The sequence below is a fragment of the Carcharodon carcharias genome, chromosome 16 (assembly GCF_017639515.1).
Source record: "Carcharodon carcharias isolate sCarCar2 chromosome 16, sCarCar2.pri, whole genome shotgun sequence".
Classification (NCBI taxonomy): domain Eukaryota; kingdom Metazoa; phylum Chordata; class Chondrichthyes; order Lamniformes; family Lamnidae; genus Carcharodon; species Carcharodon carcharias.
The window spans coordinates 62,781,481-62,794,963 of NC_054482.1; the positions used below are offsets into that span (position 1 = coordinate 62,781,481).

A 13,483-nucleotide genomic window follows, 5' to 3' on the forward strand; every position below is an offset into this window, starting at 1 on the left:
CGCTGAAAGCTAGTATGCAGTTAAGCAGGTAATAAAGGAAGGCAAATGGAATTTTGGCATTTATTGCTAAAGGAAGAGAGCATAAAAATAGGCAAGTGTTGTTGCAACTGTACAAAGCATTGGTGAGACCGCACCTGGAGTACAGGTTTGGTCCCTTTCCTTCAGGAAGGATGTAGTTGCATTGGAGGCAGTTCACTAGATTGATTCCAGAGATGCAGGGCTTGTCTTAAGAGGAGAGATTGAGCAGTTTAGGATTATACTCGCTATAGTTTAGAAGGATGAGAGATCTAATTGAGGTATATAAGATGCTAAAGGGGATAAACAAAGTAGACATGGAGCGGATGTTTCCCCTTGTGGGGCATTCTAGAACGAGAGGCCATAGTTTTAGGCTACGGGGTAGTAGATTTAAATCAGAGATGAAGAGGAATTACTTTTCTCAAAGGGTCGTGAATCTGTGGAATTCACTACCTCAGAGTGCAGTGGATGCCAGGCCACTGAATAAAACTGAGGAGGAGACAGGCAGGATTTTTAATTAGTAACAGGTTGAAAGGTTATAGGGAGAGGGCAGGAAATTGGAGTTGAGGCCAAAATGAGACCAGCCACGATCGTATTGAATGGCAGGGCAGGCTCAAGGGGCTGAATTGCCTACTCCTGCTCCTAGTTCTTAGGTTATGTTCTATTATAACTAGACAGCACACCAGCTGCACTAACTGTCCTATTCTGTTTAGTACATCAAAAATTGGTTAAGTGACACCATCATTCTATTTAAGTGTGTCAGGATATAGGAATATAAACCATAAGATTATATTTGATTTTCTTCAGTATCCTGATCTTCAGAAATCAAAATGTACCAAAAAAAGATATTCTGTATCAAAAACCTCATGATCATTTTGCTAGGTTATGAACTAAACTTTTTCTACTTAAATACAAATGGACATAGCAAAGTTTAAAATATAAAAAGATTTATTTAAACATAATTTAGAAATGTCAAACAATTTTCAACACATCTATATAAACATTTTGCTTTAATTATTCTATATCATTGTTGTCCAATGGAAATTGACTTAGTAGATGTTGTTATATTGAAACTATTTTAGCCACATGCACTAATTTTAATAGAAAACTCCTTATATACCCTTACACAATACAGCTAAATACACTTCACTTATGTATATTTACTTACAATGTCACCATTCAGTAAACAAAGCCCTTGCAACAATCAAAAACACTTGCATTCTCTGCTTTTCAACCTACCATCTCATCAACAAAAAGTACATATGCATACAGCATGCAAAAACAAGCATTGAGATTAGATGCCCAATAATGGTGTCTATTACTCGTTTTGATTTCCTGTTAAATCTAATTAGACACATGGTTAGTGAGGAGTGTATTGAATATAGCTCCATATAATTGAAATAAAGCAAAGTGCTGGAAATACTCAGCAAGCCAGGCAGCATCTGTGAAGGGAGAAACAGTGTGAATATTTCAGCTTGATGACTTTTCATCAGAACAGTTCAGGTGATCGATCTGAAACATTTAATTATTTCTCTCTCTCTCTCTCTCCATAGATGTTGTCTGACCTGCTGAGTATTTCCAGCATTTTCTGTTTTTATTTCAGACTTCCAGCACATTGCTTGTTCATATAATTGAATATTATTCTTGTAACCTGAAAGATAATAAAAGATTTGATAGTAAATGTTCAACATTTAAATTCTGCCAGGCTGTTTGTTCTTCATTGTGCAAATACTGCACACTGATGAATAATAAGATCCTCATTTGCTTACTTGCTTATTCAACTCAGTGATGTTGGTCCATATTTTGCTAATCCCTCTGTCTCCAGTGTCTATTTTGGTAAGGTCCTTCTGGACTGCAAGGAGGTCTTCATTTAGCTTTGGAATGTCACTAAACGAGGTCTTTTGACTAGATTCCACTAAAAGGATAAAACAGATTCCAGTTTTAGGGCTAAAACATGCAAAAATACAAACTATATAAAAGCATAAAGAGTCTAATTAAAATTTGCTTCATTAAATCAGCTCAAATTTAACTCCATACCTGCTTTGTGTTTTGGAAAAATTAGACAATGCAGTCAGCTGAATGCTGAGATACAGATTCACATCCAACATAATGGGAATGAAAATTTCTTCTGTCTGTTAATTGCAAGCTCTTTTGTTAAGCGCTTTGGTAGTCGCAATTTAGGTGCCAAAAGCCATGGCGTCACAACATAAAACTGCTAATTTGGCAATAACTGTCAATCTCGTTCAGCAGCCACATACTGGTTGTGCAAGAAATAGAAAAATGTTACAATTGTAGCATGGTGCAGAAGGGGATGTTCTTCTGAGCTTGGAGCAGAGCAATGTTTTATAGGCACAGTCGGAGAAACATCAACTGCTATTTTCTATGCCGAACGATGGAGTGCTGATCAAAATATGCAATTCTCAGAAATAAAAGGGTCCTCACCTTTGTATATTAACATTACAACTTGTCTATAAATATGTGGTAGGGCTGGTCCTAGTAGTTTTAAATAGATAACTACTGCACAACGTACCAACTTGGCAATTACAAAACGCTACTTTAATTAGAACTCCTTACACCAAAATTGATACTTACTAATCGCAACAAAAATTTAGCAAAGGCATTCCTACAAGGATTGCTTCTGACAAGTTTCGTGTTATTGTAGGCAAATGTAGATACTGAATATCTCATTGTTCCAACAGGGGCTTTACAGTCTTCACTAATCAACTATCATGGTATTGCACGCGGCATTGCACAGAGTCACCAGCATGTGCAGTTTCCAAATTAAGAAGGTGGGAGAATAAGTAGGCTAAGGTGTGGATATTTAATTCAGTTCTTTTTTTATAGCAATACATTATCACAGAATTATAAAGCACAGGAGGCCAATCGGCCCATCATGATCCCTTCTTGAGCCTATGGAAATACTACCAACTAGTCTCATACTCCTATTTTTTTTTTCATTTTTAAAAAAAGTTTTAAACAATTGCCCTTTGAAAGTTCCTATTGAATCTGCTTCCATCCTTTCAGGCAATACATTCCCAGCTAAATATTTGGCCAGTGTCTCTCAAAACTATTTAATCAGTACATCAATGATTTTCCTGCTCTATTTTTTTTTAAATTCGTTCATGGGATGTGAGTGTCACTGGCTAGGCCAGCATTTATCGCCCAAATGCCCTTGTTCAGAGGACATTGCTGTGGGTCTGGAGTCACATGTAGGCCAGGCCAGATAAGAACAGCAGATTTCCTTCCCTAAAGGACATTAATGAACCAGATAGGTTTTTATGACAATTGGCAATGGTTTCATGACTGTTAATTCCAGGTTTTTATTGAATTAAAATTTCACCATCTACCGTGGCATTACCCTGGGTCTCTGGAATATCAGTCCAGTGACAATACTATTATGTCATTCTCTCCCTTCAAATGGTTTTCCTGCTCTATTGTTACATAATCTTTGGATAATATATAAATAGCAAAACTGATGGCAATTTGGGAAGTGGAGCTGGCTGGGGCACAGAGATTCTCTGCATTATAAACTGAGGTGTTACTGAAAGAGTATAATTAAAGCATAACAAGTTTACATGACAGTTTTCAATTTAAATGTGGTTATAGGAATTTATAATCGAAAGTTGGCAAAGGCTCTTACACTTCATATTTAATTAACTAGTCATGCAGATCATAGAAGATCCATGAAGAGGGGCAATGTGCTTCAGTCACACATCAGGTGCCTGGAATATGAGAATGGAGCAGTTTCAGCTGGAATAGCAATATTTTTAATGTCATTCAACTTTTTTTTATTCTTAAGAACATCTGCAGAGGAAGGAAAAAGCCTACGCTGCATGCTATGCCTTGACAATCCATCTGCCCAAATAATCTGACCAAACTGGTTTCCACCACCTCTCAAAATTTAACATTCAAACCCAAAACCCAAATTAGTCTAGTTTGGGCTGAGAATCTGTCAGGAAGAACAAAGTTATAGGTCAAGACATAAAGACTCTACCTTCTATCAACATTGACAGCTTCATGTCCCGTGATGCTGAAATCAGCACCAGGATTTCCAAGGCCACAGCCATCATGTCAAAGCTGAGAAGTTGAGTGAGAGCCAACAGCAAACTAACCGAAAATACAAAGCTGTTTGTGCATCAGGCTTGTGTTCTCAGCACCCTCCTTTACAGCAAGGCATGGAGAACTTACATACGCCAGGAAAAGCGGCTGAACAGCTTCCACCTCCACTGCCTCAGACAAATACCAGGCATCTCCTGGCAAATACACCAGCACATTTGCCCTCGAGTCAGCGACGACTCCATTGGTTGGGTCATGAGAGCAGAATGGATGACGGCCACACGCCCAGAGACACGCTCTAAGGTAAGCTTGCTATTGGTACAAGACCAACAGGTCACCCACGCAACAATACAAGGATGTCTGCAAATAAGACTTCAAGTTGACTAGGATCAGAGTTGATGGATGGGAAGTCCTCTCTGCTGAGCGGATTGCCTGGAGACAAGCAGTCAGGAAGGGCTTGGAAAAAGCAAAGGACAAAAGAAATAACCAGATGGCGGCAAAGAAAGACCACTGGAAGGAAAAAACATAGTGGACCTCGGATCAATGCTATTCATCTGTGCCAGTAACAGAAAGGATTGCCGCTCTCGAAGCAGTTCAAGAAGGCAGCTCACCACCACCTTCTCAAGGGTAACTAGGGATGGGCAATAAATACCGTCCTAGCCAGCGAAGCCCACATCCCGTGAATGAATTTATTTAAAAAAGTCAGCCAATGTGACAATCAGTACTATGCTTACCTACTACAGTCTATTATTATAGCAACTTGTATATAATAGGTGTTAAGGGGAAGACGGTGGCGTAGTGATGTCACTGGACGAGGAACACCAGGGCTCAAATCCCATCATAGTAGATGGTGGAATTTAAATTCTATCTGCAATTGAAAGCTAGTCTCAGTAATGGTGACCAGGAAACTATCATTGATTATCATAAAAACCCATCTGGTTCACAAATGCCCTTTAGGGAAGGAAATCAGCAGTCCTTACCCAGTCTGGCCTACATGTGACTCAATAACATCATAGTAACATCTGGGGGCTAACGCCAAAATTGGGGAAGCTGTCTCACAGACTGGTCAAGCAACAGCCTGACATAGTCACACTCATGGAAACATACCTTACAGGCAAAGTCCCAGACACCAGTGTCACCTTCCCTGTGTATGTCCTGCTCCACCAGCAGGACAGACCCAGCAAAGGTGGAGGCACAGTAAGGAGGGAGTTAGCCTGGAGTTCCTCAACATTGATTCCCAGACCCCATGAAGTCTCATGGCATCAAGTCAACATGGGCAAGGAAACCTCCTGCTGATTATCATGTACCACCCTCCCTCAGTTGATGAATCAGTGCTCCTCCATTTTGAACCCCACTTGGAGGAAATACTGAGGGTGGAAAGGGCACAGATGATACTCTGTGTGGGCGGCTTCAATGTGCATCACCAAGAGTGGCTCGGTAGCACCACTACAGACCAAGCTAGCTGAATCCTAAAGGACACAGCTGCTAGGCTGGGTCTGTGGCAGGTGGTGAGGGAACCAATAGAGAAAAACATTCTCGACCTCATCCTCACCAAGCTACCTGCGGCAGATGCATCTGTCCATGATAGTATCAGTAGGAGCGACCACCACACAGTCCTTGTGGAAAAAAAGTCCCACATTCACATTGAGGATGCCCTTCACTATGCTAAATCGGATAGATTTTGAACGGATCCAGCAACTCAAGACTGGGCATCCATGAGGCGCTGTGGGCCATCAGCAGCAGCACTGTACTCAACCACAATCTGTAACTTCATGGCCCAGCATATCCCCCACTCTACCATTACCACAAAGCCAGGGGATCAACCCTGTTTCAATGAAGGGTGCAGGAAGGCATACCAGGAGCAGCACTAAACATACGTAAAACTGAGATGTCACCCTGGTGAAGCTACAACACAGAACTACTTGCGTGCCAACTAGTACAAGCAGCATGCGACAGGCAGAGCTAAGCAATTCCACAACCGACGAGTCACATCTAAGTTCCATAGTCCTGTCACATCCAGTCATGAATGGTGGTGGACAATTAAACAAATCATTGGGGGAGGAGGCCCCACAAATATCCCCAACTTCAATGATGGAGATGCCCAGCACATCAGTGCAAAAGATAAGAAATTCACAAAAATCTTCAGCCAGAAGTGCCGAGTGGATGATCCATCACAGCTTCCTCTGGAGTTCCCCAGCCATCACAAAAGCCAGTCTTCAGCCAATTCAATTCACTCCACGTGATACCAGCTGAAGGCACTGGATACTGCAAAGGCTATGGGCCCTGACATTCTGGCAATAGTACTGAAGACTTGTGCTCCAGAACTTGCCACGCCCCTAGCCAAGCTGGTCCAGTACAGCTTCAACATTGGCATCTATCTGGCAATGTGGAAAATTGCCCAGGTATGTCCTGTACACAAAAAGCAGGACAAATCCAACCCAACCAATTACCGCCCCATCAATCTATTCTCCATGTTCGGAATAGTGATGGAAGGGGCCATCAACAGTGCTATCAAGTGGCACTTGCTTACCAATAATGTGCTCACTGATGCTAAGTTCGGTTTTCACCAGGAGCACTCAGCTCCTGAACTCGTTACAGCCTTGGTTCAAACATAGACATGAGGTGAGAGTGACTGACTTTGACATTGAGGCAGCATTTGACTGAGTGTAGCATCAAGGAGCCCTAGCAAAACCGGGGTCAATGGGAGTCGGGGGAAAACTCTCCGTTGGTTAGTCATACCTAGCACAAAGGAAGATGGGTGTGGGAGGTCAGTCATCTCAGCTCCAGGACATCACTTAAGGAGTTCCTCAGGGTAGTGTCCTGGGCCCAAACATCTTCAGTTGATTCATCAATGACCTTCCTTCCATCACAAGATCAGAAGTGGGGATGTTCATTGTGCAATCATCAATGTTCAGCACCATTCACGACTCCTCAGCAGCCCATGTCCAAATGTAGCAAGACCTGGACAATGCCCAGGCCTGGGCTGACAAGTGGCAAGTAACATTTGTGCCACACAAGTGCCAGGAAAGGACCATCTCCAAGAAGAGAGAATCTAACTATTGCCCCTTACCATTCAATGGCATTACCATGACTGAATCTCCCACTATCAACATCCTGGGGGTACCACTGACCAGAAACTGAAATACTATAGCTACAAGATCAGGTCAGAGGCTAGAAATCCTGTGGCGAGTAACACACCTCCTGACTCCCCAGAGCCTGTCCACAATCTACCAGGCACAAATCAGGAGAATGATAGAATACTCTCCACTTGCCTGGATGAGTGCAGCTCCAACAACACTCAAGAAGCTTGACATCATCCAGGACAAAGCAGCCCGCTTGATTGGCACCCCATCCACAAACATTCACTCCCTCCACCACTGACACAGTGGCAGCAGTGTGTACCACCTACACGATGCACTGCAGGAACTCACCAAGGCTCCTTAAACAGCAACCAAACCTGCAACCACTCCCATCTAGAAGGACAAGGAGAGCAGAAAGATATGAACACCAGCACCTGGAAGTTCCACTCCATGTCACTCACCATCCTGACTTGGAAATATATCAACTTTCTTTCACTGTCGCTGTGTCAAAATCCTAGAATTCCCTACCTACACCACATGGACTGCTGCGATTCAAGGCAGCAGTTCACCATCACCTTCTTAAGGGCAATTAGAGATGGGCAATAAATGCTGGTCTAGCCAGTACCATCCACATCTCATGAAGGAATAAAAAAAGACATTTAAATAATAATGCTGGCTTCTTTTGCTGCCTATTACTTTATACAAAATGCTTGCTGCTTAATAACGTTTACCTCTTACCCACAGCCAAAGCTTTTTCCAGGAACTCAACAATCTGGCCAGAACCAGTTTCCCGTAAGCCATCAACTGTTAGAAAACATTTTCAAAGAACAGCAGTACTTTTGGCAAACATAAAGCTATAACCACCACAATGAGTGCCATACTTAACACTACTACAAGAACAAAAATGGGACTAAGATGTCAGTGAACATACATCTCATATAAACAGTATAGTGAAACATTTTATCTCCACTTGTGAATGAAACCAGCAGGCTGAATAATGCAGTATTTTCGCTTGTGAAGTACTGTGCTCTACTACACTTTAATCATTCTTTTCTATAAATAGCATATCAAAAGTACTGCAGCAATAAGTCATTCATGCTTTATAAAGAAAGTCTGTTGGAATATTTCAAACAGGCCAGGGGAAAAAACACAAAACATGAAAAGGTGTTTCAGCTTCACTATTAAAAGTGCTGCGCTTAGCACATGTGCATTATACTAACATTGTCCTTCACACAAAAGTCAGAATTGCAACCCCCAGGAACCAAAAACCTCAGTTCTACACTCACTGCTCATCTTTGCATATATGAAATAATGCACTGCTGCAAGCTCCCCACCAACCCCCACAACTTGTCTTTCTATTCTCATTCATTCCAACTTCTTACTGCTCACATGTATGCATCTATTGCCAATCCATTTCCACTGCATTTATTTCCTGCTGCCTGCTTGACTATTGTTTCAGGACCTGATCACAACAAAACAATATACCTCCACCTTAATCTGAACAATGCCACAAGACTTAAAAGACTTTTATTCATATGCATATATTTCTTTCACAACTTCAAAGTCCCAAAGTGCTTTATATCTAATTATACACTTTGGAAGCGCAGACACAGTTGTAATATAGGAAACACAGTTGCCAATTTGCACACAGCAAGCTCTCACAAACAGCAATGTGATAATGATCTGATAATCTCTTTTTCAGTTTCGGGTAAGGGATAAATATTGATCAGGGCACCAGACAGGACTGCCCTGCTTTTTATCGAAATAAAAGGTCACGTGGCCCAATGTTTATCCGAATTCAGGTGGGGTCTCGGTTTAAAGTTTATTGTGAAAGATTGTACTTCCAATAGTGCAGAACTCACCCAGATAAAAGCAAAATACTGCGGCTGCTGGAAATCTGAAACAAAAACAAAAATTGCTGGAAAAACTCAGCAGATCTGACAGCATCTGTGGAGAGAAAAGACAGAGTCAACATTTTGAGTCCATATGACTCTTCTTCTGTTCTGAAGAGACATATGGACTCGAAACATTGACTCTGTCTTTCTCTCCACAGATGCTGTCAGACCTGTTGAGTTTTTCCAGCAATTTTTGTTTTTGTTGCAGAACTCACCCAGCAGTGCATTGGAAGGTCAGCCTAGATTTTGTGCTCACATCATTACAGCAGTATTTGAACCTACAATTTCCTGACTCAGGAGGAGTGTGCTACCCACTGAGCACATTTGAGTTCAAGTAGAGCAAGTTGCTTAGCAGTGAGGTGAAAAGCAAACTTTTTCAGGTTGATCAAATGAAGCAGCTATACTACTGATTCTGTAAGCCAAGCAATAACACAAACACATCGCCAGATTGTTTGGTAGGTTGTTCATTTCCACAGGGAGTAGAAAATTCAAAAGAGCAAAATAATTAGCACTGCTCAAATGGCGTATTTGAAAAGGCCCTTGAACAGCTTTCTGCCTGCCCTTTACCGTGCACTGTGACCTAAATTAGGGGGTGGAAAAATACCATTCAGCAAATTACTGAAATCTTTAAATATCTTCCCAACTATCATATCCAAACCTTTCCCGCACTCATTATTAAAATATTTCAGTTCCTCAATAGTGAATATCATACATTCACATATGCCTTTGACCACAATGCCCTTCTCAAAATATTTAACTTTCCAATGCAATGTGGCATTAATCGCAAGTTATGATTATCTACTAACAATATCTTCAACAGTGCTATGATCAGAAAAGGGATCTCGAGCTCATACCTGAGGCAGGCTTTTTTCAGGTCCCAGCTGCCTAATTGTAATCAATATCTTCTGTTTCAATTATCGAGCCAATTCACTGCCTACTTTACAACTTCTTCCTCGATCCAATAAAGGACAAATCTACTACAGATTATCAAACTGTCAGAAAAATTCACCATTTGACAGACTAACCCCATAATCTTCACAACCCCCTCCAAGAATTTCAATGTTTCATAACTTCGTGAATTGCAAAATAAACTATTCGGTGAATCCGTGCAGACGAGAACTTCTCTTTAGAATTGACAAGTGTTGTGGTTATCTTCTCATTATCCAATATCCCCACTGAATGAACTGATGCAATAAGCTTCTAATTAGCAGGATTAGAGTTCTCACATTCTTTTATACCATGAACTTAAGGGACCTTAATAATAATACAATCCCTAGGTCCAAAGGATTCAGAAATGGAAAAAAAAACCTGCATTGTTATTGTGCTTCATCAGTTTACATACATCCCAAAATACTCTAAATAGCAGTAACTGTGATGAATAGGCGAAATGATTGCTCAAATATTATTTCTAATAGTAATGAGTTGAGACATCCAATATGAATAGTCAGTCATACAGTGTAGAAACAGGCCTTCAGTCCATCATGTCCGTGCCAGCCATCAAGCACCTGTCTATTCTAATCCCATTTTCCAGCACTTAGCCCGTAGCTTTGTATGCTATAGTATTTCAAGTGCTCATCTAAATACTTCTTAAATGTTGTTAAGGGTTCCTGCATCTACCACACCCTCAGGCAGTGCGTTCCAGATTCCAACTACCCTTTGGGTGAAAAAATGTTTCCTCAAATCCCCTCTAAACCTCCTGCCCCTTACCTTAAATCTATGCCCCCTGGTTATTGACACCTCTGCTAAGGGGAAAGGTTTCTTCCTATCTACCCTACCTATGCCCCTCAATTTTGTATACCTCTATCAGGTCCCCCCTCAGCCTTCTCTGCTCTAAAGAAAACAACCCTAGCCTATCCAGTCTCTCTGGTAAATAGTCCCCTACAATTAAATTTAAAACTTATGGCTTACATACAATATAGGGTCCATTAAGTCAGCAATGTAAACATCACATGGTAATTTTTTAAACCTGCCTGTGGAACAAAATCTGAGCCTTGCCCCCAGGTTTACAGGTCCTAACACCTGCAAGATGTGACCAATGGAATATTTTCATATATACCATTATAGCCAACAATAATCCAGTTCAATCTAAAAACAAATATTTTGATAAGTCACATTCAAGTAAACAAATTGAAACATTTTTTCCAAGAAACCCAGCATTTGGATCTGTTATCCAGAGTCTTAATTTCAACGTAAGCCTCGGCTTTAGGCCATTCTAGGAGTTAAACCATTGCTGCAAAACTCTGAAAAGAGCTCATGGCCAAATATGCAGTTATACCAAACAGAGTGTTTTTTTCCAGAGTCAGGTAGCTCCAAGTCACTCCCTAGTCCCTTCAACTTTGGAATGGACTGGCGAAGAGAGTTGCACACTAAATTCTCAACTGTAGGGTTTCTGCTTGGATTCAACCACAACTAATGGATGCAAGTTCCTCTATCTGATTCTCCATTATCATCTTCGACAACACTTGCTGTGACCTAATGCGCATTAGGATATATGCTTACAAGCAATCAGCAAGGAAATAATTAGGCCTTTGCAGAGGGTGGATAAATTTTCACTCACTTAGTACTGAGAGTGCTGTATTTTTGATTCAACACCAAATTTTCATCTTAACCCCAATCTCCATAAAGGTTCCCACACCGTCACTTTGTGACATATCCATTTTCCATGAATAAATAGTAATGTGTCTATAAATTAATATACTACTTGGATATATAACTGATTGATATCTTATTCAGAATGTTTTAAAAAGTTTTGATTTCTTTGAAAATTTCACTCGTCTAATAAGAGCCCAATTCCCTTGACGTTTTATCATGGCCAGCACTTGAAGTTCCTATTCTGCACAGTCCAATCACGTTTTCTCCTTGCACCAAATGCAAAGCCACCAAAAAACTTTGAAGGTGTGCAGAATATCATGTTCAATCTCATAATTTATAATAGACCACACTTACATGTTCTGAACTTTTCTTTCAGCGCATCCAGATCTTCTTTGAGGGCAACCTGCATCCAAACCAAACCAACACAAGCCACTACACAAGCAGCTAGCATAACAAATGCACACAGTGGGTAACAAATCTTGCAGCATCTTATGTAGCCTCCCCTGCAATTGAAAAACAAAAAAACTGAAAATGAGAATGGATCATTTAGCACTGTAAACACAATTAGCTTGTACAATCTTTTAATAAATTTGAGCAATGGACTAAAGTTAAAAAGAGGAAATGCACCACACCATTTCAAAGCATAAAAAGCTGTAATTCTGATTAACATTTTTTTGTTCTATCCATTTATACTAACCTGTGAATAAGTACATAACAAAAGAAATAGGAACAGGTGTAGACCATTCGGCCCCTTGATCCTGCTCTGCCATTCAATAAGATTGTGGCTGATCTTTTTGAGTTGATTTCCACATTCCCATCTAACCCCAATAACCTTTGATTCCCTTGCTTAACAAGAATCTATCTACCACGGCCTGAAAAATATTCAGTGAACCCGCCTCCACCACCTTCTGAGGCAGAGGGATCCAAAGTCACACAACCCTCAAAAAATTTCTCCTCATCTCTTTCCTAAAAGGGCGACCCCTACTTTTAAAACAGTGCCCCCTAGTTCCGGACTCACCCACAAGAGGAAACATCCTTTCCACATCCACCCCTTCAAGGCTGTTCAGCATCTTGTATACTTCAATCAAATCACTCCTCACTTTTTTAAGCTCCTACACCATACAAGCCCAGTCTGTCCAACTTTCCCTCATAAGACAACCCACTCATTCCAGGTATCAATCTGGTAAACCTCCTTTCAAGCGCCTCCAATACATTTACACCCTTCCTTAAATAAGGAGACCAAAACTGCACACAGTATTCGAGACGCGGTCTCACCAATGCTCTGTATAAATGAAGCATAACATCATTACTTTTATGTTCAATCCCTCTCATAATTAAGGACAGCATTCCATTAGCCTTCTTAATTACTTGGTGTACCTGCATACTAACAATTTGTGACTCGTACTAGAACACCTAGATCCCTCTGCACCTCAGAATTATGCAACTGTTCTCCATTTAAGTAATAATCTGCTTTTTTGTTCTTCCTGCCAAAGTGAACAACTTCACATTTTCCATCATTAAACTCCATTTGCCAGATCTTTGCCCACTCACTCAACCTATCTATATCCAGCTGCAACTGCATGTCCTCTTCACAACATACTTTCCTACCTATCTTTGTGTCATCTGCAAATTTAGCTATCAGGTCTTCACTCCTCTCATCTAAGTCATTGATATAAATCATAAAAAGTTGAGGTCCCAGTACAGACCCCTGTGGGACTCCATTCATCACATCCTGCCATTTAGAAAAAGACCTATGTATGCATACTCGCTAGTTTCTGCCAGCCATTCTTCTATCCATGCTAATATGTTACCTCCTACACCATGTGCTTTTATTTTGCATAATAA

General features: G+C 40.8%; 1 protein-coding gene across 7 annotated transcripts in view; it reads right to left on the reverse strand.

Moving 5' to 3' along the window:
• The window catches only part of efcab14 (EF-hand calcium binding domain 14), an 88,315-nt gene that overhangs the window by 65,594 nt on the left and 9,238 nt on the right, over nucleotides 1–13,483 (reverse strand). For all 7 annotated transcript variants that reach the window (XM_041207752.1, XM_041207750.1, XM_041207748.1 and 4 more), the window contains exons 2-3: nucleotides 11,993–12,141; nucleotides 1,785–1,930 (exon numbers count right to left, since the gene is read on the reverse strand). In XM_041207752.1, the coding sequence (XP_041063686.1) occupies nucleotides 1,785–1,930; nucleotides 11,993–12,141 (295 nt within the window). The remainder of the gene's footprint in view (nucleotides 1–1,784; nucleotides 1,931–11,992; nucleotides 12,142–13,483) is intronic.